Consider the following 25,214-nt stretch of genomic DNA (forward strand, 5'->3'; position numbering starts at 1 on the left):
AAGTGAAGTTTATTCCTTCATAGTATGAAGTTCTGAGCGCATGTTAAGTAAACTTTTTTCTTTTTGCACCACGTATAGCATTGTCTATGAAATTGCTTCTTTGTGCGAAGATTTTGGAGAAGAGAAGATGGGTTCAAATTAAGTATTGTAAATATGTTCTTGGGCCCGATCCTTTATGTGCCGAGACACAAGAATATCGTTGAAATTATTCGAGCCATATAAATGTATATTGGTGGAAGGTTCTGATTGATTATGCATACCGAAGTTAACTTTTAAAGGTTAAACATTCTTATGAAGTCTGAAAATGAGGGAAAATTACATTAAAAAATAAAATATATCATCGATTTCTATAGTGGGCTTGTCAAATAATAATGGGCCTTGAAACTCCTTGTGAATGACGTTATGCTTATAGCGAAAACATTATATTTCAAACCAAATGTTTGTTCATATGAAGCTTTGAAAATTAATGCTCGATGACATATTCATGATGGGTAGTGTTGAATTAATAGTAGCTTCGGTCAGATATAGATATGTTAATTAATTTGGAAAAACAATCATCCCACTCATATCTAATCAAAACAAATATATGATCTTATTGAAGATAGATAATCATCTATATTAGATCGTAATGGATCCAAGTATATTGTAGATCTGCACTTGCAGATTCCAGTACCAATCATTGTCATTTTTATGTTCCTCTTGCTCAGATCGAGTTATGATCAAATGCTTGACTAAATCAGATCGAAGTCTATTTATTCCTTATTGCAGATCAGTGACATGTCATATATCTTGATTAAATGCTAACTATTGTAATCCTGATTAGAATAAGGGTTTTGTTTGGAAACAAATAGTTGCATTCAAAAAGACATGTTCATGAATGGACATGTCTCCAAAAAATGGAGACATGTCCACTCATGGACATTCCTTTCATCTCTTGCATATACTCAAATCAATCGGCCAAAAAGAGCATCGGAATCAATTAATGCTCTGCCCTTTGGAGTTTGGTGACCATAAAAATCAGATCCAGAATTACTAATTAATATTCAGTATTTATCAATATTGAATTGTCACTTGCATACACTTTTGCCAAAGATCAAATTCTGATTACCACCTGCATATAAAGTACAGAAATTAGTAAGACTCAGTAGACAATTATTCTACGGATCAATTATAGTGGAACTTGATCAGACATTGCAGGGAAAGAACTGCATTACAAATCACATATTCTTTCTTTTGCTTGAGTGAATGTACTTGGAGCTGAAATGATTCTTAGAAGGATGCCTGTTTAGAGATGTCATGTCCTCTTCCTATGCATTTGAACGCAGTTATTTTGGAATTTGTCTCTGCAATGATCTATTGTTGGCTGTGTAGTATATGTGATCTTAGAGTATGATGTGAACCCATAATTTATGTAGCTTCCCAATCTGTGACGAAGCATCCACAAAAACATGTTCTTCAAGTATTGGATTCTGAATATACAAGATCAATGACAGAGGAAGTTGCATAAGTTAGGTGTATTGCAGAATGACAAGGAATGGTGATTAATGGAATGCATATGACTTCCATCTTTAGTGTTGAGCTCACACAACAGAGATGGATGATTCATTGGTTCTCTATAGACGTGGATCCCTGCACAGGAGATCTGAGGTTCCTTGATCACTGTGTGATTGGAGCAATGGGAATTGATTTGCCAAACACAATAGTGGTGAGAGTTGACTGTGACTGCATTTTCAACTTCATGTTCCTAGCTGAGCTATGACTGCACATCCAAGGTGATCTTGATCATGTCGCATGATTGTCTTCTGGTAGTAGAGCAGGACAGTGGGATGGTTGTCTTCAAGTTTGCGAGAGAAAGGTCAGCCTATGCAGCTTGTGGGGGCACATTATACTATATTAATGACCATTTTCTACGGGCTTATGAATTTGCAAAGTCTGTCAGCAAGTAGAAAACATTATATCTCAAATTGTTTCTGTTGTGCAGTGTCAAGAAGAGCAACTTATGGGACACATGGGTGTTGTGCTTTATAAATAATTGGGAGAAGAATATCCATAAGTTTGAGGATCCATCTTGGGCATATTGAAATCTGTACAGATCTTATGAGCAGAATTGCTGACAGGGGAGGTGAATTTGAACCTGCTCAAGAATGGATGAGAACTTGCTTTGAACTTCTTGAGATGTTGAAAGCGCATAAGAAGGTATTCAAAGGGAAACAATGAATACATTTGCATACATTGCAAAGCCAATTGAGCCACATGACATTCTTGCTACTTTGTTGAATTAGTTAAACGTCTAGGAACGTTAGAAGCATATCTGTATAACAATAGCTATTTCTATGGTGGCAATGACTTGTTCTCCATTTACTACTCTGCCAACTCTCATGAATGAATATCAGGTGTAAGCATTAAATGTTTTAAATAGTGTTTTCATTTCTTTCGAATATATAGGGGAGATGAGCAATGACTAAATATATGCAGTGACACTGTTTCTTGAAGATATACCAATGAAACGAGATCTTGTGCACACAAAAACAACATATGTGAGAAGGGTATGCTTTCATGATAGTGGGAGTAGCTAGAGGATCTACTTCAATTGACTTCTGAGGATCTTGGTCATATTTGTTCAAGTGGGAGTAGACCATGTTGAGATGACTTGTCTAGTAAGAAATTGTAGCAGTCATGCAATGGAATCCCACCTATGTAGGTTGGAAGGCCCTTATGTAGACACCTAGTTCGTGATATTCCTAGATGGATGGCTATTTGGTGAGCTTGGGATTCACCAAAAGTAATGCAATACTCCAACCTTGTATTTCATGATAGGTCAAAGCATATAGAGATCAAATATAGTTATATTAGAGATATGGTGCAAATGAATGTTGTACATTTGCACTGATGATTAGATGGTTGATATTCTTACCAAGTCCCTTGTCAGAGAGAAGTATGTGCATATTCAAGATAAGCTTGGAATTGTGGAGAATGAAACCCTTGTTGAGAGGGAGTCTCAAAATCAGTGATTTCTTAAGATGTACTATATTAATTTCTTCTCTATGAGAGAGAAGTTTGAAGTGAAATCCCTTATTCCACTCTCTTGGAGTAGCCATGGTGGATCCACCCTGTGCAAGTAGCCATGGTGTGGATGTCATGAGAGAGAATCTATGACTTTGTACTTGTGTTTATTCACCCTCATGTAGTAGCTTTGGTGAACCTCATAATGAGATAAGGACATCAAGTTGAGTGATTTTGTGATGGGCACTTGCCCACTTATTCTTTTTAGCCATGGTGGAGGTCATGTGAAAGACTCCGTGACTCAACACTTGTGTTAATTCACCCTCTAGAAGTATCTATGGTGAATGTCATTATGAGATGACGATATAGCGTCTGGTGATTCTATGATGAACACTTGTCTGTGTTTGCATTCCCATTCATGGAAGCAACCATGATGGAGCCACCCTCTAAGAGTAGCAATGAGGGACATTACTCTATAACTCATATATAAAGAAGGATTTCTCCCTAGCTAAGAGGGTGTCAATGTTGTTGTAGATATGGCCAAAGTGTGTTAATACATGATCTTGAGAACATATCATGATAGCTCATGTCTCTTACATAATATTGAGTAGTGTGCAACTACAATGAGTTATACTACTGAGATATGTCATGGTGAATGTTATGAGACGTAACATCCATGGATATGCCATGAGCAAGATATCTTCTCTGCTATACGTCATAAGATGTGATGTCAGTGCACATACCAAGAAAAGATATGGAGTGTGGTAAATATCATATAGTTGATATTCTTGGGCATACCATACTCCTAACGATACCATGAGGTGACATCTATCATGGTGGATATTATTTTTTATATCTATGTAGACCATAACTTCAAATATTACATAGAGGTAATATTCTTCCTACTCAATATAGTAGTACACTGTGTTGTTTATTTGGATAAAAATCATCCTCCCTAGCTAAGAGGGAGTATTAATGATTGTAGCTCCAATTGGATGATTCAAATCAGTGAAATCAAATGTTTGAATGGCCTATCAGCCTTAAACATTTGATACCTATCCTTACTATTGTTATCATGGAGCATTATTATTGATTATAATTATTCAATAGATATATAGCTATATATCTATAATATATATTTGTATATGTATATTATATATATGAGATATATATATATATATATTGGCATATATTATAACCATGATAATACATTGATCAAATATCATTTGTGATATCAACTAATATATATTAAAGCAATAACAAATGTGAGTTAAGCTATTAACAAGGGACATGTCTCACGTAGAGATATGTCCCTACATGAACTCTTGTTCACATGGAGACATGTCTCTACGGGAGACATGCCTCGTTATATCATATACCTATTCATTGAAAGGGTAACTTGAAAGATACAAGAATCAATTAGTGTTATTAGAAGTTAGAGCAGAGATATACCATCTCAAGTGGAAAGCATTACATTATGCATCTAGGAAACATAAATTAAAATTACAATTTCCTAAATCTAATTGATCAAAACTTAACATTACTTTCTAAGTCTCCCGATTTTATCTAGAGCACTTACTAGCTCTTCTTCAAAATCCACTTCTTCTTGTTCATTGGTATGATCTTCAAGTTCTTAATATTCATCATGTACTTCTTCTATGGCCATGAATAATATTTCTTCACTCAAAGACTCTTCATCACAAGCATCAGACAAACTGTTTTGTTCCTTTTGACTATAGACTACATTTGGAATTCTGAAACTTTTTCTCTTTTCCCTAATACTTTTTGTTGCATTTAGGCTCCTGTTCATAGTCGGTGTCATCATTTTTTTGCATATGGACACTTAGCTGCAAAATGTCCTACCTTACCACATCCAAAGCACTTGAAGTGCAGTTTGCCTTTATATTTATCTATACCCTTCTCAATTAGAACTTTCACTTGATACATACTCCTTTTCTTTTCCTTTCTTCGAAGCTTTGAAGGCTGCCTCCTTTTTGGCTGAAATGTCATAGTTTGTTCTCATCTCACGGGCTGTTAGAACGCTGCGAAGCTCATCAACAATCAATTTATCAAGTGCCTTCATCTCTTCAACTACTAAAATTTTTGCATCAAAGCGCACATGAAGAGACCTTAAAATTTTCTGAGCTATCGTTTAGTCCTCAATCTTTTCTCCTAATCATCTACTTGCAGAAAATAAGCAGCAATATTTTCTTCTTCCTACATCCGAAGACTTTCAAAATGTCTGCTATGAATCTTAAGTTTTGCCTTCTTAACCTTGTCATCTCCTTTCTATGTTTTGTTTACCGTACAGGGTAAATGGTTTATTAATGCATTTAGACAATAGACAAGAACATGTATCATAGAAGTATTCCTTTTATTATTCGCATGTATACAGAAGATACTACAATATTCGATGTGATTTATTACAATGATGATCCCAAAGTCCCTTCCAGACGGTGTACATATACTTTCTCGAAGGGGTGACTCAATCGTCACGCACCCATTCAGATACTATTCTACCCATCAGCTACAATATATAATTTACTGACAACATCATCCCCCCCAAAAAGTAAAGTCGTCTTCGGACAACAATTACAAAATATCCGAGACAGATTAACAAAATAGAATACATTAACTGTGACTAACTATAACAGGATAGATCTTTTTCCGTCACATCACATTCACATTTCTCTCGTGCCTGCACCAAACTGGTCTCAAAAACATGACATATCTGTAGCCTCTGCTAATACAATACTATCACCTTAGCTAATCTAACCTTGATAGCCACCTGTGTTTCCTTCTCTACTTCCAATGCATGGGTACGCTGAACCAAGTGTCGCTCTACTGCCTCCAACTAAATGATCAGCTCCTCTCGAGCTCTCTATGCATCCACCAAGATAGCCTCACGCCAAACACCTACTCCGAGTGCCTCAAAGCGTAGCACCCCTTTTGAAAGGCTTCTCAAGTGCCCTTTCCACTTTTGGCATACAAACAGTCCACGCCTACAACAGCTCCAAGTCTCATCAACTAGTCACACTTCCCATGACATTGGGTCATACGGTGTTCTTAAAGAGTCATATAGTGTTCTTCAAGAGTCATACGATGTTCAAGAGCCATACAGTATTCTTGCTTTACTCTCCTAAAAGGTCGTACAAATTGAATTGTTGTGTGTTGTTTCGCCCTTTATTTAATTGTCATACGCCCGTACGGTGTTCCATGTTCTCTAAGTCCGTACAGTATACGTTAGATATGCTCACACACCTCCTTTATTTTCTTTCTATCCTTTGTTTATCTCATTCCCATTTGCTTTTTATTCTAACACTATTTCTCATTTCTTCGTTAATGCACTTTTTCTTCCACTGCTCACCTTGGGTCCCTACTAATGGAGCCTTATTTTGGGGAAAAAAAAATTTGGCCTCCATTCAAGATATGAGGTTGGAGACTTGATGAAGTATTGTGGCTTGACAAACATATTCATTACTATCACCGGATGTTTATCATTCGTCCTAATTCAATGGCTCAGTTCTTTACAAATATTCTACTAACAAGCAGAGTGGGCTATCATTAATATGGTTTCAGAGCATCCATTAAACCAGCAAAGGAAGAGATGGTAATGAGCAGCATAGATATAGTAATCTTCTCAAAATATCAAAAGTAGCACAAATCAGTTATGTTCAGACTAATGGAGATGGCACAAAAAATCAGCATTTGGCAGAAAAAGTCATTTGTTTTATTCCATCACAATACATTTTTTTGCATCATCAATTGGAGCTTGGTCATTCAATTGCCTGTGCTTCATACCCCTACACAGATCCTTGTATTGGAGGTATTCTGACCTATGGAGCTTCAACAATGATCCACCCTCACATGGTTGGAGTACAACAGGCTCGTATGCTCCTGCAACTTGAAACAGAAGAAGAGCCCGTGTATGTCAATGCAAAACAATATTATGGAATCCTACGTCACAAACAATCACGTGCCAAGGCAGGAGTCAGAAAATAAAGTTCTGACATCGAGAAAGCCATATCTACATCAATCTCGTCATCTTCATGCAAATGAGAAGAGCAAGGGGATGTGGAGGCTGTTTTCTCAACACAAAAAAGCAAGAGAGTTTGAACCTTCTGAAGATTTATCCCCTTCAAATACTAATGAATTTCATGAATCATGCGAAATGGGGATTTTGGTTGAAAAGCGCACAGGATTTATTCTTATCGAGCCTATTTAAATTTAAAAGATGGAATGATTAGATGCTAGTGCTCAACGGATTCTTTGTGCCCAGACCGATTAGGAAGGAGGATTTATTTCTTCTAGTTGATATCTCATGATTTGTGTGTTTGCTTGCAGGTTCAAGATATGTGTCGGAAGGCAAATCAGGCATGATGAGAAGGCACCAAGGTTCAAAACATATGCTCGTGAGGAGAGACCAATGATGATTCTGGCGCCAGTCAAGAAAACGTCTGCTCCAAGTTGTATCATGCTGGCTTTGAGGAAGAATGATTGTCTACAACGCGAATGATCTTCAGGAGGAGTGCGCGCGGAAGGATCAGTTGGAGGTGGTGCTAACGGGATGTTCAATTATGCGCAAACATCAAAGAAATCTAAACACGCATCATAAGCTGACGGTGAATGCAAAGGATGCAGGTGCTAGCTGATGATGATATATAAAGAAGGATAATTGAATCAGCCATTGCATTTGATTTTATTTGAAATCAAATTAAAGTTATAACGTTGGTTAGGTATTGTTATGAAAGGGTGCAAAGTTTGGAAAACAAACCGATGCCCCTTAATGGCTCTATAAATATATGATGTAAAACTCAGCAAGATACGATTCAAGATATTTATTTTTTTAAGTTTTGCACATTCTGAAGCTCATAAGTTATTAGATTCATCTTATGGAAGAGATTGGAGTCAAACTAAGCTCCTACATACTGAGGGTGTTGGACATATATTTCAATTATTGTGAGAAATTGTGTTGGATAGAGCGTCAAAATATTGGATGTCTTCAACATGACTTTCTTGCAGTAAAATCAGAAAGAGTTTCATTTACATTTGAGTTAAATATTATAGTTCATCTTTTGTGAATCATTTTATTTCTTATAAATAATTCATTATCACGATAAGCAAGTCAAATTGTTCTCTATTATTTGAACTTGATCAATACAAATACAATAAAATAAAATCGTTTCCATATTTGTACATATCTTCTCCTTTTATATAAATTGTTGTACGGCTCGTGATTTGGTGCTTTGTGTCGTACACCATACGATGTTTTAGCTTAGTCTCTTCCCGTACGGTCGTACGGTAGTGGCTTGTTTGCTTTCGGACTCCCAAGGTTGTATGGTGGTTGCTACAATATTCTTTTAACATTATATCTCCAGAAAGGCCGTGTTTTTCTTGACTTATTCCTTATTACGTTTATCAACTTAAAAATAAAAATACAAGATTTCATTTTACACTTATTTTACATATATACATTATTTTTTGTCATTCTATTCTATCAGTTGTTCGTCGGTGGAGGAGATGCATTATTTCTTTCTTGGTAGATTTTCAACTTCGACCCATCATTCATTGCGTACTTCAACCCATTCACTGCATCGGCCACTTCCTTTCCGTCTAGCGTCCATAATTTTATTGCTCTGTTATCGCCCACTTCGTGGAATTTATATGGCCCAACCCACTTCATTTTAAATCTACCTAGTCTGATCTCATTATGCCTCTTATACTTGAAAACTAATTGTTCCAATTGAAATCTGTTCAACTTCAAGTGCTTGTCATGCCATGCCTTATGCCTGTTCTGTATAACCTTCATGGCCCATTGTGCCTGCAATCGTCGCTCATCAAGTTTATTTAAATTATACCATCCCTCCCTCAAACTTTCCATATCTCCAAGCTTGTTTTCGATCGTAATCTTCGAACTTGGTACCATGAAATTCGTCAGCTACCACTCCTTGCCGTCAATAATTGTATTCTTGATTTTAGAACCTGCACTTCATAGTACTGCAATTTTTATTAAGCCCTTCCTCTTTGTTTCCTGTGCAGACCGTACAATGTGTTTTCCTTGCTGTCGGCACCTTTCTACTATATCCGTGGTGCGATGTAACATTTTCTTTCTGCATAGTTCGTTCATCATGTACTGTACAGTGGAATCTTTCCTTTCGCTGGGTTCATACAGTATGTTCTTCCCTTCAGCTTCAGCCATAACCGCCTTTCCTTCTTACGCTTCTCTAGATTCCTTTGGACATTCCTTTTCCTCTCCTTTCTCACCTTCGTCGACTCAACATTTTACAACTCGAAAAGAGCTCATAATCCTCCACTTGCCAGTGAAATAGACCGTCTACCGAATCCAGATCATCGTCCTTCAATCCACCTTCTAAACGTAGGACTCCTTCCTCATCTGGTTTCATTTGCTTCTTACCTTCGTCCTCTCCTTCTGAATCGGATGATTCGGCTTCTTCTCCCACCATTTGTGTATGTAAATCAATAATAAATCTCCATCGTTTGCTCTCAATTGATAGTGTATTCTTTTTCCAATCATGTTTAACCTTTGCTTGTACGAGCCACCCTCATCCAAGAATGGCATCATATCCCCTTCTTTTTAGTAGGATGACTACAAAGTCGAGTAGGAACAGCCGTGTTCCAATAGTTACTGGTTGTGCCATCAGGATCCCTAGAGGCTTAATGCCATCTTGGTCTACAATTAGCAATTGGAACGTGGGTGGCCACAACGTCAGCTATCCCAACTTCTTCCAGGTATCTTCCAATAGGACATTTACCCCTGAACCTCCGTCCACAATTGTGTTTGAGAGGATCATTCCCAATATACCCATTTCTACAACCGCTAGATGCCTTCCTAGTGTGAGGGCTAGTAGCATTGGGTCTATTGCGCTTGTTCCACTTCCCTTCTCCTTCCTAGGTTCTTCTGGAAGTTTAGCAACCGGAGCCATGTTTGTGAGTGTCGTTCGTAGTTGGGGCATTGTGAGGAGTTTGTAATATCCGCCTTATGATGTTTCATTCTGCGTAGTTCCTCATTGAGGTACCTGCAGTGTCCCCCTTCTCTGCCTATGATTTCTCTGTCTGCATCCCCTTCTCAATTTCTGCCCGTGCTTCTTCCAATCTCTTCTTTTCTTCCGTCGAGTCTCAATACAGCTTTCCCTGTTTACGTGTAATTGGCAAGACTTCCTCTTCATCCGTTCCTGATTCGATACTGATCAAATTCACTCCTGATTTCAATTTCAGGCACTTGGCATCTTCATGGTCTCCAAGACCACACCATCTGCATAACAACTTCAGTGTGTTCGTAGTTGTACAGTTTCCTGCAAAATGGCCCCACGAGTTGCATGCCCGACATTGAAACATCGGTCAGCCATTCGCATCATACTGAATTCGACTGCGACCCCCATTATTATTGTTATTATTGTTGTTGTTGGTGTTGTTGTTTTGTCCCCTTCTATTGTTTCTATACCCACCCGAGGTGGCACCGTCATTATTTGTGTTTTCGTTCCATCCTGACGTGGATGCTTCCTATGTCAGGAGTACTTGTTGATGCCCTCTTTTTTTCATATTGAATGGGCATTCCTTTGTGGAATGTCCCGCGATTTGGTAGATATCATAGAACTGATTCTTCGAACAGGATCCCTTAGTGTGACCTTCTGTCTTGCATTCTGTGCACCATAGCTCATTTTTTTTGGTCTGGCTATTCCCTTTCTGCATATTCTTAAACTCTTTCATCATCCTGATCATATCCTTCTGGAGGGCTCGAACCTTCTTACTGCCATTTTCATCACTACTGCTATCCTCAGAAGAGGATTCATCCAAGTCGGGTGATCTGCTTTTCTTCTTTTTTGTCTTCTATTCACTCTCTAAGTCCACTCGATTGTATGCTTCAGTGTACGACAATGGCGGTCCAATCTTCATTTTCCTTTTTAACTCTGGTCATAGTCCCTCTATGAACCATCTCTGTTTCATCCTGTCTAATAGCTTACTTTCTATTTTATTTACTAATTCTTTTAGCTTTCTAGCATATACACGAACTGTTTCATTTCTTCCTTGTTTTGTGGTATAGATTTTTGCTACTATCTTGTTGTCATCTCGTATCTGTTGAAACTCTGTAATAAATTCCTTCTTTATGTTTTCCCGTGTGGTTAGCTTTGCCGGATCAGTGTCTGAAAACCAATCAATTGCTACACCTCGTAAGGTGGTTAGAAATTGCCTTGCCCATTTGCCGTGGTCACTTTCTCCATTTGTTGTCCAATCGTTCCAGAAGTTTTACAGTGTCTAATTGGGTCAGCCGTGCCATCCCCATCTAACTTTGGTAACTTTTCCTTTGGACCAGCCATCAGTACCCTTTCTTTCTTTTGTTGTGCGTGGTTGTCGGTATCAGCATTGTTTTGTACTTTCATACCACTCTGAACACCTGCGTTACGGTTACCTACATTCTTGAGTGGTGTGAAGGCTTCCTCAAGGACTTGGTTGTTTTGACCAAACTGTATTTGCTTGTCAGGTGTATTAGGGATGAAAAGTTCACCCCACGCTCATGTTCCTCGAACACTCTGAGCCGCGCTGGTCCTTTCCCTTCCGTCCGAATTCCCCCTTGGCGTATACTAGTTTGCCAATTCTTCCTTTGTTCCTTCGATCACCCTTCGCCTTTCTCGGGCTTCTTCTATCAACCTCTACCTTGATCGACTTGGTGATTGCACTCTGTTCATCAGTGCTCTCGTGGTACCATGGTCACCTCCTGTGACACCACTGTCGTACCCTTCGGCGAGTTGTTGGAGTCTATGCCTCTGGTCACTTTGTTGTGTGTGGTTTAATATTTCCTGTGCCACACTTATGCTATCATCTTCTGGATTCTTCTTTCTATCTTTATTCAATGTGTTCGACATTCATAGGACCCGGTCCTTATAGGCAACGGCGCCAAATGTTTACCATACAGGGTAAACAATTTATTAATGAATTCAGACAATAGACAAGAACATGTAACACAGAAGTATTTCCTTTATTATTCGCATGTATACAGAAGATACTAAATATTCGATATGATTTATTACAATGATGATCCCAAAGTCCCTTTCGGACGGTGTACATATACTTTCCCGAAGGGGTGACTCAATCATCACGTGCCCATTCGGATACTATTCTACCTATTGGCTACAATATAAAATTTACCGACAACATGTTTTTTGAAGTTTGTCTCAAATCTCATGAGCTGAATCTCAATGCATAACTTTCATAAATTTTATCTCTGATAATACAAATAAGATTGTATTCATAACTTTTTTATTACTTTCAAAAGCCTTATTTCCATCAGCATTCATTGGAGGAGTTGCAAGAATTGTGTAATCAATCTCCAAACATCAAAACCAAGAGACATTATAGAAGTACACATCTGAATCCTCCAGAATGTGTAGTTGGAGCCATCAAATAAGAGTGCTCTATTCGTAGCAAGACCTCCATGAGAACCCATCTATGCAATCAAGATTAACCTCCAACCATTTAAGCTCTTTTTCTAAAGAAACCCCACTCTAATACCAACTAAAGGCCACACAAAAAATACTGAAGGGGGAATGAATTAGTATTCCAAATTTTTACACTTTTAAATGAATGCAAACATAAAAGAGCAACCATCAAAAGCTCAAACACAAAATTTCTTGTAGAAACCCCTTTAGGGTAAGAAAGCATTGTATAAAATTGTTTTCATTAACAAAAATGGGCACCAACCCAATTTACAAAAGCAAGTATCAACTCCAATCAGCTTTGGCACCAACCTTAGTTTGAGCACCAATTCAAATGTAGAACTTGATACCAATTTTCAAAAAAATCTCGGCACTTTACACAGCACCCCTTTTTATTAGCAAAAACAGGAAAATTGATAATGCCCTGCAAGTATCATGAATCACTTCTTTCACAAGAAATTGCTCCAGCACACAACTCTCAACTGCAATGAAATACACGACTGGAGCCGTTTGATCAACTTTTGTCTTATATACTCAACTACATAACTCAGCATCTATATAAGTGCATAATCACGCCCCAATATATATTTCTTCCAGCATGGAATGAATATTTGTTTAATACAAATACTTCTCTCCATATAGTCACCTGACTTCATGAATTTCTCACCACATGGCTTTTGCACAGTTACAAATATATTTCAAATTTGTCATAACCCACACACTAGAAGAATCACCTGTCAGAGATGTGTCAGTAACATAGTCGCATCAACCTGTTTTGAAAAGGCACATTCAACTGAAAGGTATTGCACAATATATTCCTTGAACACCACCCAGTAGCTATATGCCCATTTATGCTCAATAACACAATAACTCTTCAATCTCTAACGTTACACTGCCCAGTCAGTAATAGTAGCCAACGCACCTTTCTTCCATTTCACAATTTGAATTTTTGCTCACATCAAAACAAAAACTCATTTTTTAAGGCTCAACTCAGTCATATATTTGACTAATCCATTCAACTTTCACTCTACAAACATGCTATATCTGCCTACAAATGTATCATCCCGCAACAAATATAATCTGCTATTTCACAGAAAACAACTCCCTGATTAGTCGATTCAACTTCATACAATTAAAATGCTGCACAATTACATAGTTACATGGCCCAGCTAAAACAGTAATCACTGCACGACTCCAATTTAATAATTAAGAGCCACCCAGTAATTGATATTAACACAGATGAAAGAATCATTTTAAATTTTTAAGACCAAGTATTGAACCAATAAAGTATTAAGCCACTCAACTCAGAATCATTACAAGAAAGCGGTCCGTTATTAAATTAAGTCTTTCCACCTCAAATAGCCAAGCTTTAATACAAATAAACATGTGGCCATATATCACATGAGTTGGTTTTTAATATGAGATAAGGTGTCACCTTTTCAATCCCACAAACTTGGAGCACTAACATTTCACTCCAAAAGTCATCACACCGTAAATAAAGAATGATTCCCCTTATTTGATTAAACCATGAACCTAAAATATTCAATTGGTGACATGGCAGATGATATGGCGATGAAGTAGATAAGTAGGCAGCTCGAGGAGACAATCAACTAGCTCAAGCACCTCAAACTCCTCAAACAGGCAACCAGGCAGCTCAAACCAAGCCTCTATTACTTAAGTAATCCTCTGAAGTTCATACAACCTTAATCGTCAACCTTTGACATCAATGACAACATATTCAACAATATCTATGACAAACATTAGACATAAAATATAAAAGGAAAAATACATGAGGAATAAATCAGTATAGTTTTCAAAGAATATGTAAAAACAACAAATATTTTCAAATGCTCAATGAATGTGTTGAGTATTTACCAAACAAGTGCCAAGTCCATTTTTTTAACTATGTATTGCAAAGCCTTGTACAAAGCTTGGTAGAGTCAATGATGATGATGATGAGACTCCTATGCATCATATTAAAGTTCTAAACCAAACAATGACCTTGATTTAAATCCTTTTGATGAAGATTAAAGACAATTAAAACAATTTGTATTTATTTCAAATTTTTCATTTGCATCATTCTAGACCTATATGATATATGACATAACATTTATTATGTGCACACACATACACAGCTGTACCCAAATGTAATTAACCCAAGAAAAATAAATTCTCACTCCCGGCATACCAAAACCCTACTACCCATACTCAATCCCATACCAGAACCAACAACTTGGTGAAAATGCTAGTAAATTGAAATATAAACCTTTAATTCTCTTGCTCTGTGATTATTCTATTATTGTTCACAAACAGGGGGAAGCTATAATATATGTTGGTTTAAATATATGCTTCACCTTGTTATGTATCACCTCTCCTCATCAACACATCTTTATTACCTTTCACTTCTCTTATAATCCAGCCTAGAAAGGCCTCAGACGAACCAACCTTATCTGTGGTACCTAAGATAGATTTTTTTAAGTCCCTTTAACGGTTTAACCATTTGTTGCAAAAGTTTATATGTGCTGGTATCATTCCTAGTGTTTGCCAGTGTTGCAATATTTCATCCCAAGATAGCAGGGGTAAGATAAATCTTTAACCATCAAATCAACAACTTCTCCATTGGTCACAGCCAGTTCTGAAGGCTCGTTTATGCTGGTGAACTTGATTTACTCTATGGTTCAGCCAATCAATTTCTTGTTTTTTTGGTAGAGTTTTGTTTGATGTCTCTTCTTAGAACTAGAAGCTATTTTTTGGTATTTTAAAAATGTAATTGTGGACTACATGCATTTGTTCCATCGCTTCTTGGTTCCATTGAGGCATAGTCATCTACCTATTGTCATTCTCATGATATTGAAACACCACTAATAAGATACAAAGGTTGTTGGGGAGAATTGATTATGGTAATTTCAAGTTCAGGCATGCCCCTCAGTATCTCTTCATTCATCACAAACCCTCAAAAGATTAGCTTCTCTAATACAGTCTACAAGGGTCTTCATTAACTTGCTCAATGTATTTGTTTATTTCTTTCTTGTAGTAGAAATATACCTCATACAGCAGAGCTATGTACGAAGTTATCATGTTTTATGAATAGCAATGTACTAGTATACCTTCCCAAGAAGATTGGCATCTCTCAGATATCAACTTTTGTCTTTAAATATGCCAGCAATGCTTGGTATGATTTTTGGAAGAATTTTTCTTCCCGCCTCTTCATTTATATCTGTAACATTGGCGAGATCGACAAGTTCCTTTTCTAGAACAGAATGAGCATCTGAAAACGCCTGCTAGGAAAAAATGATATCACAACAAATGATTAGTTGCTGACAGCTTACATTTCCTGTAGCATCATCTTTCTTTTACAAAACATTAATCAAAACCAATATGTCATTTTAAAATTTGATCATATCTGCTACATTGATTAAACAGTAATAAGAGTACATAAGATCCAATAATATTAAGAATAAGATAAAGTCTGATTCTAAATTTAAAGGTGCTTTACTCAGATTTCCAGGCTGATGTTTGAAGTTGTCAAAAAGCTCTAAAAATGCTGTAGATTACAAACCTTAATGCACTGATGTATACGAAAACAGTTACGCCCAACATTGTTTGCTTGATGTGGAGGATCATGTATAGGATCATCAATATGCAGTGGATCGATACTGACATAAATTGAAAAAATATCAACAAATATTAGATCACTTACACATTACATTGATAATTTTGGCAACCTATAATTATTGATCCAAATGCTGTCAATGTCAACACATGAAGTGAATGGAAAATTTTCAGATAATAGAAAGAAACAAAGGACAATGTTTGGCCTTATTATTTGACAAATAAGTAAATTTAACCTAGCTTTTCTTTACCTCTGACCACGATCTCTATTCACATACATGCCACTCCCATATATTGATACACGCATTTGGCGTGGATCAAATACACATCTGAAAATAAACAAAGATTTTATTGCCCCCCATGCATAAAATGAAACAAAGCAGACCAGTCTTTAATGGGAAATAAATTTCAACAACATTACAGCTTACCCAAAAAAGTATAGAAAATCCATAAACAAGCTCCCAAGGTTCTGCACAAGAAAAAATAAACAAATATCCTCTCTAACAATTTGTGAAGCAAAGGATAAAATCGTACATGAATCAACCACATACAAGAAACATAAAAAAGCTCTCCTAGCCCATGTACTAAATGCTAACAGCTACCACTACAACTAAATCTCTTTCCGATTTTTTTTAAGTATGCGAAAGCAAATTAAGCATGATATGCAACTGAAATTGTGAATCACTTCAGAAATCAAGCAGTTAGGCAATGTGTAATTGCACCAAACTGATCACATGTACATGCCATTTGAAAAGGCCCGTGTGGATGGATAACTAAGAAGAATAACTATTTTCTACATAAAGAAAAAGAAACCATATGCAACTCATACCCTAAGAGTCAAGACATCTAGAATAACCATAAATAAGAAAATAAATAGTTCCTGTGAGAGTTCGACATATATAATAACAAATGCTCTTAGTAGATGAGTTAAGGTATGCATGTCCCCCATATAAACTATACAACAAGGAGGAGCTTGTGTTAGATGTGTAATATACTATGCACGTTTTCCACCCCTTACAGATGGATTTTACAGCCCACGGTTGTAAGCACGTTATATTGTAATACTTCTTAACAACCTTCTATACCGATACGTCTAAAAAAAATTGTGAATCAATTAGACAAAAGCAAATGTGAGAAGTATATCCTTTCGGTATGAATGGTTGAGTTAATATAACTAGTATTGATTTTGTTCGGCTTTTTCCTAAAAGGCATTCCCTGGGTGAAATCTATTGTTATATTGTATATATCGTTATTTTTTTGTTCTTAACCTTCAGTTTCCATTGCTACTCATTGTATAGGTTTGTGAGTATTTTTCATCTTCATGGATAGAATTGTTCTTTCTTCAAGAACAAGTAGATTATAACTTAAAACTACCAATCCCCCTACAAGCACAAGTATCCATCTATAGATCTACAGATTACCCTAAGAGCATATTGAATGTTACATAGACTCAATGCTCAGATCCATAGGTTGCCATAGATATTACATCACAAAATCAAAAGAATAAGTTCAGGAAAATTCGATATGGGCAAAGTGAGAAGCCACCATGTCCACAAGGGATATCTCATACAACATGGATGGACAGCTAAGTCCAGACATAAATAAAAATCTGATAATGTTAATAGTTAATCCTGAAGAAAGAATTTGGTATTGATTCCTGACTGATAGCAACAGTATTGCAAGGCAAAATAGTTTTTCATAAATGGAATGGGAAAAACTGAGTCAAACACATCAATTTCTATAGCCCTGCATATGAGCATTAATCAAACTAGAATTTCAACAAGATAGATGGAAAACTAACAAAATTTATGGTGCACTTATTGAACCAGTTACATGGTCAATTTGAGAATTTCAGTAAAATCATAGAAAGTCTAATACACAGAAGCTCGTGTAGAAGAGCAAATGTCAAATGTCAAATCAACACTATATTTACTCTATAAATATTGAACATGCAATATTTTGGAATCGTTATTAGTTCCATATCCAATTCCTTTCCATACCTGGTTTATTGCTCGACCAGCGTGGTGTTCATGTTGAATAAACCTTGTGATTAACAAGACCTGATGGCACAGAATGATAACCACAATCAAGTAATCTGTTTTGACATTGAAATTGAGAATCCTAAAAGCTCTTGAAAATATCTATATATAAGAAAATTCCATAAAATACAGATCCATGACAATATATAACTTACAGATATGTTAGTAAGTTTAAAAGGATCTTTTCTGTTCATACTAAATAAAGATTCACTTCTGTCTGGCAAGCAAAGCCCAGACATCAAAGGTAAGCTCTTCTATGGAAAGCACATTGACTTACCAACTCTCATGTCATACTGAATAGTACAAAAGTTTAAAACCCATTTACAATGAAACTTTCGAGATGGCTTGTCAACTAAAGAAAGCTACGCCCCTGAAGTGATATTTAAGCTTACGGGATGCTTATTTTATCAGTTCAAAAAGTCTAAATAATGGGATAACTTGAATTGATAAAGCACCATGTCATAAAAGAAAAAAGTGATAACAATGACGAGCAATGAAGCCCCTAACATGTCAGGGAAAACTCCAAAATGAAAACTCAAACTGACACCTCTATTTTCAATGTAAAATAAAATGTCAATGAGACTTTAAGTTGATGCAAAAATATAACTCCAGTCAGGAGTTCCAATGTTTAACACCCCTATATTTCCTCTATGAAACACAAATATTATGTTACAATGCAGCTCAAGAGTAGCTAAAGGCATTGATTATCATCACTCTTAATATGATAAAAACTTAAAAATCCAAAAATGACTCATGCTTGATCCTAGAACCCATATGAAAATGTTTGTTTTATGCAACCACAACACTCATATAACCCACCAACTTATAGAATGGTGATACAGTAATCCTTGTGCTGAGCCAAGCATAAGCCCAAGAATCACAAAAACATATACTAAAAAAAACAATACAGCTCAAAAGATGGCCGATATCAAACTGATATTAGAATAATAATATAATGTTTCTAATGGTCATTTTTAGTAGGTTTAGTTTTATTAGTTTGTTTGCTTTTTTGTACTCAGTTAACATTTGTTTCATTTAGAAACATAATCTTGTATTTCTCTACTTGAGGAGATCGAATCTCCATTGTTTAATATTGAAATATCAAACTACCACATTTATAACATGGTATCTGTAATATCCCAGTCAGATATTTTCCCCAAATTTATTCTGAAATAATTTTCAGAAAACAACATATATCTTTTGCAAATAAACCCAACAGAATAAAGCAGCAATGAATCAGTAATGCTCATTAAAAGATCTCAAAATATGTTATTGCATTATACATCAACAATACAATAACTAGATATCAAAAATCCTATCTTAAATACAGTTACACAATCAGATTGAAGAGAAACAACAAAATGCACCTGTAGTCTCAGATGTGAATTCTGATGTAAATCAACCACAGATGATGAATTGCGCTATGTCCAATCCACCTAGAAAATCTTGAAGTTTTCCATCCTCATCAAGAGATAAATGGTCCCCTCAAATGCGTTGATACTGTAATGTCCCCTTTTTGGGACATTACGAATTCTGACTTATGAGAGTTCAAAGAAAATTAATAAATAGGTCAATTTAATATTATAAAGGGAATTTGAAAAAGACGAAAGGACAGGAGAAGGAAACTAAAGAGTCACTATTCGAGCATAAACGAAGGACGAGGAGTTCATTTTCAGCATGCTTAAATATGAGATTGATTTTCTGGTTTCTCTTTGGAGAACTTTGGGAAGCTGCTAGCTTTCTCTTGTTAAAGCTTGAGGACGGAAACCTTCAGGATTTTCTAGTTGGTTGTAGACAGAGGACAGAAACCTTCAAGATTTTCTAGTTGGATGTAGACTAAGGATGGAAATCTTCAAGATTTCTAGGTGGATTGGAGATAGCCCGATTCATCATCTGTGGTGGATTCACATCAAAATTCACATCTTAGACTACAGGTGCATTTTAAAAGGGAGAGGAAGACTACTGCAAAAGGGACCCCATCAAGATAAGTTAAGATAATGATATTAATGTCCAACAAAAGACCAAGAAGAGGTCTATGGGACTGAAAGATTACAACAAAGGCAGAGCAGAACCCAGCAGGAGCACACAAAGGTGTCCGAAGAAAAGCAACAACAACAAACAAAAACAAGCAACAGATCGCAGAGACCGGGAAAGCACTAGGAGGCTTTTTTGGGCGAAAAGAAATCTGTCATAGAATGATACATGTGTCGATGCGTATAGGTACTGCACTGTCTTCGACCCGTCCCAGAGGAGTATCGCTGGTGTAAATAAGCAGAACGAGATCTAACGCATCTCGAAAGCTCACTAGGCCGAATAGAGCTAGAGGGTCTTTTCACACCACGTAAGGGGGAATAGTCGTGGGAAAAAGGCAGTAATGAGTTGAGTAGAAGAGTGTCGATGTGGTAGCAGAGTCTAAATCATGCTATCCCTAAGCATAGTGGCTTCCCGAAGATACAGTGCAAGGCATCTCTAATCATAATGGCTGAAGAAATTATAGAGAGAGAAGCACTCTCTGAACAAACAAAAGTACCTCCCTCTGATCTCATAATAAATAGGGCATCGAAAAAGAAAGTGAGCCTCATTCTCCACCTCCCTTGTGGTACAAAACAAACAGGTCCGCTCCTCCCTGTCAATATGATGATTCGACTGAGCCTGAAGACAGTGAGAACCAACTCTGAAAGAACCTAAAGAGATCCGTAGGGCATGAGACCAACGTCGTGAGAGATAGCTAGGTCGGGCAATAATCCCATTAGAGATCCCCAAGAAGTGTGTCGCATAAAAAGACATCCGTGGGCGTAACCCACCAGGAGGGTTAACCCAGGTAGCAATAATGTAACATCTATAAATATCAAGGCCAACATGCTCATTTAACTCCTACCGAGAAAGGAGAAGATGAGCAGGAGCATCCAAGGAAAACTGAAAAGGGGGGAGACGATCAATATCGATCCCAATTGAGCTCAACAAAGAGGAAGCCTGCCCATACCAACACCGCACACGAACACCAGATTCAGCAGCTGTCGTAGAAACCGAAGAACAATAAGCTAAATAGGAGTAGCGATCATGGTCCCCAGCCATATAAGCAAAACCACAAAGGTGATGAAGAAACCAAACTAAGTCAAAAATGGCTGCGAGTCTGAAAGGATGAGCACCAAACTCAGCAAGAATGATATTGTGAGGAGTAGATCTATGACATCTAATAATGCGCAGCAAGAACAAAGTCTGGACCCGCCCAATCGAGGCCCAATCCGAGCTAAGGAGAGAAGGGCCCCAAACCACAGAGCCATAAAGAACAATCGGACGAACAAGAGCATCTAGGAGACATAACTTAGACAAGGTATCCTGAAAGTGATGTCTAAAGCACGATTTCTCAAGCAAAGCAAGAGAACCCATACCCTTATTAACTCTGGGCTGAATAGCAGGTCTCATACTAAACCGCAGTCCAAAAAACATAACCCCCAATATATGTAGGATGAAGTAATCTCAATCTCCTGGCCCCAAAACATAAAGTGAAGATGAGAGGTCTTTAAACAATTAAAGACCATGATCCGAGTCTTACCCCAAGTTAACCACCAGCTGTCTCTGATCACAAAATAAAGCCAATCTATCAAGAAGTCTCTGTAACCTATCAGGAGAGGAAGCAAGGAGAACAATATCATCCGCAAAGAGAAGAATTGAGATCAGAACCTGATTAAGATAACAACCATCTCCCGGGAGCGAAGACTTGAAGAGGAAGTCCTCCAACTCATCAATATATAACCCAAATAAAGGAGAGAGAGGACACCCCTGCTTAACCCCAATGGTACTATAGATTGGATCCGAAAAGCCATCAGGAGTCCGGAATCTGCTGACCACAATCTCATATAATCTCATAGTAGAGATACGCAGCATCTCAGAAATACCAATTTCCCTAAGTCTCTCAAACAGAGCCACCCTAGGAACAGAGTTAAAAGCTTTGCGAAAATCAACAAAGCAACAGTACACCTTTTTCGATCTGTGTCTAGCCTCCTCAATAATAGCCCGTAGCGTGAAGATGTGATCCATAGTCTGATAATTTGCCCGAAAGCCAGCCTCCCCTCTAGCCCTACAACCAATCTTATCTAGCTCCACAGATAACATAGTATTAAGAGCTATAGCATATAGTTTGGCAAAAGTGTGCCCAATCATGATGGTTCTATAGTTCCCCGGATCAGAAATAGGCCCGATCTTGTGAATGGGATGAATCAAGTGCCTAGACCAAGAAATCGGAAACCCAGAGTGGATCACTCTATTAAACAGAATAGAGAGGTAAGGACCTAGAACTGAGGCCCCGAACTTGAAAAGCTTGGCCTGGAAACCTTCCTCATCAGCAGCTCTACTACACTTCATGGATCTGATAGCCTCATAGATGTGGGAAGGGGTGAAAAGGCAAGCGAAAGGAGGCGAGGGGGGGTGAATGGAAGGCTGCCCAGGAATGTCATAAAGAGCTATAGTGTGCAAAGTAAGGGAGTAAAAGTCAAGGGTGGAAGGTGGAGAAGGATGGTGGGGGAAAAGGGTACGCCAAAAGAGCTGGGGGTTACGAATCAGCTTGGAGCAAAGAGATTTACACTTTGAGGCAGTAAAGTTATGCTTCTTACTCCGAAGCAAGCGGAGATAAGACGAGTGAATACTAGCAAAGTCAGTGGAGTGAGCCTCAAAAGCAGAGCGCATAGCACGATGAATGGATTTGCAATCCGAATCGAACCACTGGTTCATGGGGCAAGTATTACGACACTTGCTGCGGAGGAGCAAGGGAGGGCGGTGAGGGATGGAAAGAGTGGCAAACTTAAGGATAGTCAACACCAGCAAGTCAAACATGGAGGTGGCCTCGCACGAGTCAGAGAATCCCGAAAGGCTAAGGAGTCTGGAAGGATGAGCGGAGAAGAGCTCACAGTCACCATCAATAAAATGGAAGCGAATAGGCAAGCAAAGGGTGATAGAACGATGATGAGGGGACATGAGCGAGGGCGCAGAAAGAGGGGAGAGGCCAAAATGAATGCTAAGGAGAGAGTGATCCGCAAGAGAAAGGCGCAAGATGGTGAAACTACGAATACCAGGGATGAAGGAGGGATAGGCAAGAACATAATCCACGACACTAGCACCACCACAATGGGGCCAACAAGTGAAGATCTCAGAACTAGGGAAGCAAGGGAGGCTGTTCAGGATCACCAAATCAAAAGACTCACAAAACTGCAACAAATGTCTACCATACTCGGATAACGGCCCAAGGGCATCCTCAGAAGATCTATGAAGCCCTAAAGAAGTAGGATCAATCTCGGTGGAGCATATGGAATCTGGGCGACGATCATAAAGCGGAGTCTGCAGTACTTTGGTTCTCGCATTGAAATCCCCGAGAATAATGATGTCCACTAAAGCAACAAACTGAGAAATAGTCTCGCAGAGATCAATAAACGGATCACCGTTATCGGTACCACGAATAGCATAGTGAGAAGCAGCTGGTGGAAAGTAGCAAGCAGCCATGTAGAGATCTCTTTGACGATAACACTTACGATCAATGCGGACCCACATAAATCTGGCAAACAAATCTGAGTGTACGATAGAAGTGCTACTGAAAATATCATTCTTAATCAAACAAGCCACACCACCCGAGCCCCGCACACCTCCCGAGATACGAACCTCCTCCCTATAAACGGATAACCACTGAAAACTTGTGACACCTAGCAGAGGACGCACAGGGCTCTCGTGAGTCTCAGATATGGCAAGAATATCAGCGAAACCCACAGCATCAAGAAGAAGACCAGGTAAGGACCATAAATATCCATTACCATACCAGCAGTTAACAAGAAGGGAGCAAGTGGGGACCTCCCTCTTGTCCAACTACTGGTGGGACCATCATTTGGCCTTGGGGACCTCCCTCTTGTCCAACTGCTGGTGGGACCATCATTTGGCCTTGGGGGCCTGCCTCTCTTCCCAACCACTTGGGGGGGAATCTCTAATAATTGCTCTCAAATTTCTGATAACTGCCCATTTACCATCCTGCCTTGCTTTAGCAACAATACCATGAGCATGTTTGAGCTCAACAACCTGTGTCTTCGTGAGATCTTCATCCAAGAAGATCTTCGAAGGAAGGGAGAACAACTTCCTCTTAGCACGGAGAGCCTAAAGCCTATCAGCAAATGAAAAGAATCTGATAAAAAGGACATCTCCATGCCCAAACCAACACTTGTCCAAAGCAATATCGGTAAGACCAAGCTGATCACAAAGGAAAGAGCGTCCCGCAGTGAGAGGATCATGAGTAGAGGAAAGTCCACGAACCCGTAGATTGAGCTCACGAACACGTCTCACTCGCTCATCCTCAATCTTACCTTGCACCATTTTATCAATACTGGCCAGAGGCTGAGAATCTGAGTTACTACAAAGAGAAGCCCATGACTTGACCTTCTATTCAGTATCTGAAATAAGGGAGGAGTGTTTAGCTGCTATGACGGATTGTTGTTCTTTGATGGCATCAAGACCCTCCAATTGAGCGATGATAGAATTGATATTGGTTTGCAAACCCGTTGTCTCCTTAGCAAAGGTATCAAAGAAACATTGAAACCGGTCCGTACTGGAGGTGGTGGCACACTTAAGTTCGAAAATGGTAATAGCAAGGGAGGAAACCTGTTCTCTCAGCTGAGCATTGTCGGATTCAAGCTTAGAAATTTTGTCACACAACCTCTGGTACGTGTTAATCTGCTGACTCTGAGTTGAGCCTGAATCAATACCATCTGCCATAACCAACCGGGGAGCAATATCACATTCAACAGAGCAGAGAGCATTCGAATAACCAGATCAGATCACGTGTGAAGAGGACACATGAACACACAAACAGAGGGCACACTAGAAGACGGGTAACAAATATGTTACAGTCGCAGTAAGAGACCAGGACCACAAATGCAGGCACAGCCATGAGAATGCAAGGATGAGAATCCGTAACAAGGGCACCAGATGTCACCAGCAACGAAGCGCGAGAAAATACGCATGCAGAACAAAACCAAACCGCGGAACAAGACAACCCAAGAACGGAAGAGGAACGGAAGAGGGCCACACCAGACGCAACAACTTGGAAAAGCACGAGAGGCAACCCTAAGCG

At 38.3% G+C, this 25,214-nt stretch overlaps 1 protein-coding gene across 5 annotated transcripts in view; it reads right to left on the reverse strand.

Moving 5' to 3' along the window:
• Nucleotides 1-25,214, reverse strand: part of MEE44 (Nucleotidyltransferase family protein) — a 195,650-nt gene that overhangs the window by 46,971 nt on the left and 123,465 nt on the right. For all 5 annotated transcript variants that reach the window (XM_089791915.1, XM_089791913.1, XM_089791914.1 and 2 more), the window contains exons 11-15: nucleotides 18,068-18,127; nucleotides 16,496-16,536; nucleotides 16,319-16,396; nucleotides 16,015-16,111; nucleotides 15,563-15,733 (exon numbers count right to left, since the gene is read on the reverse strand). In XM_089791915.1, the coding sequence (XP_089648041.1) occupies nucleotides 15,593-15,733; nucleotides 16,015-16,111; nucleotides 16,319-16,396; nucleotides 16,496-16,536; nucleotides 18,068-18,127 (417 nt within the window). In that variant the 3' untranslated portion in view covers nucleotides 15,563-15,592. The remainder of the gene's footprint in view (nucleotides 1-15,562; nucleotides 15,734-16,014; nucleotides 16,112-16,318; nucleotides 16,397-16,495; nucleotides 16,537-18,067; nucleotides 18,128-25,214) is intronic.

The sequence above is a fragment of the Cupressus sempervirens genome, chromosome 7 (assembly GCF_028749045.1).
Source record: "Cupressus sempervirens isolate cs-2001-9-10 chromosome 7, ASM2874904v1, whole genome shotgun sequence".
Taxonomy (NCBI): Eukaryota; Viridiplantae; Streptophyta; class Pinopsida; order Cupressales; family Cupressaceae; genus Cupressus; species Cupressus sempervirens.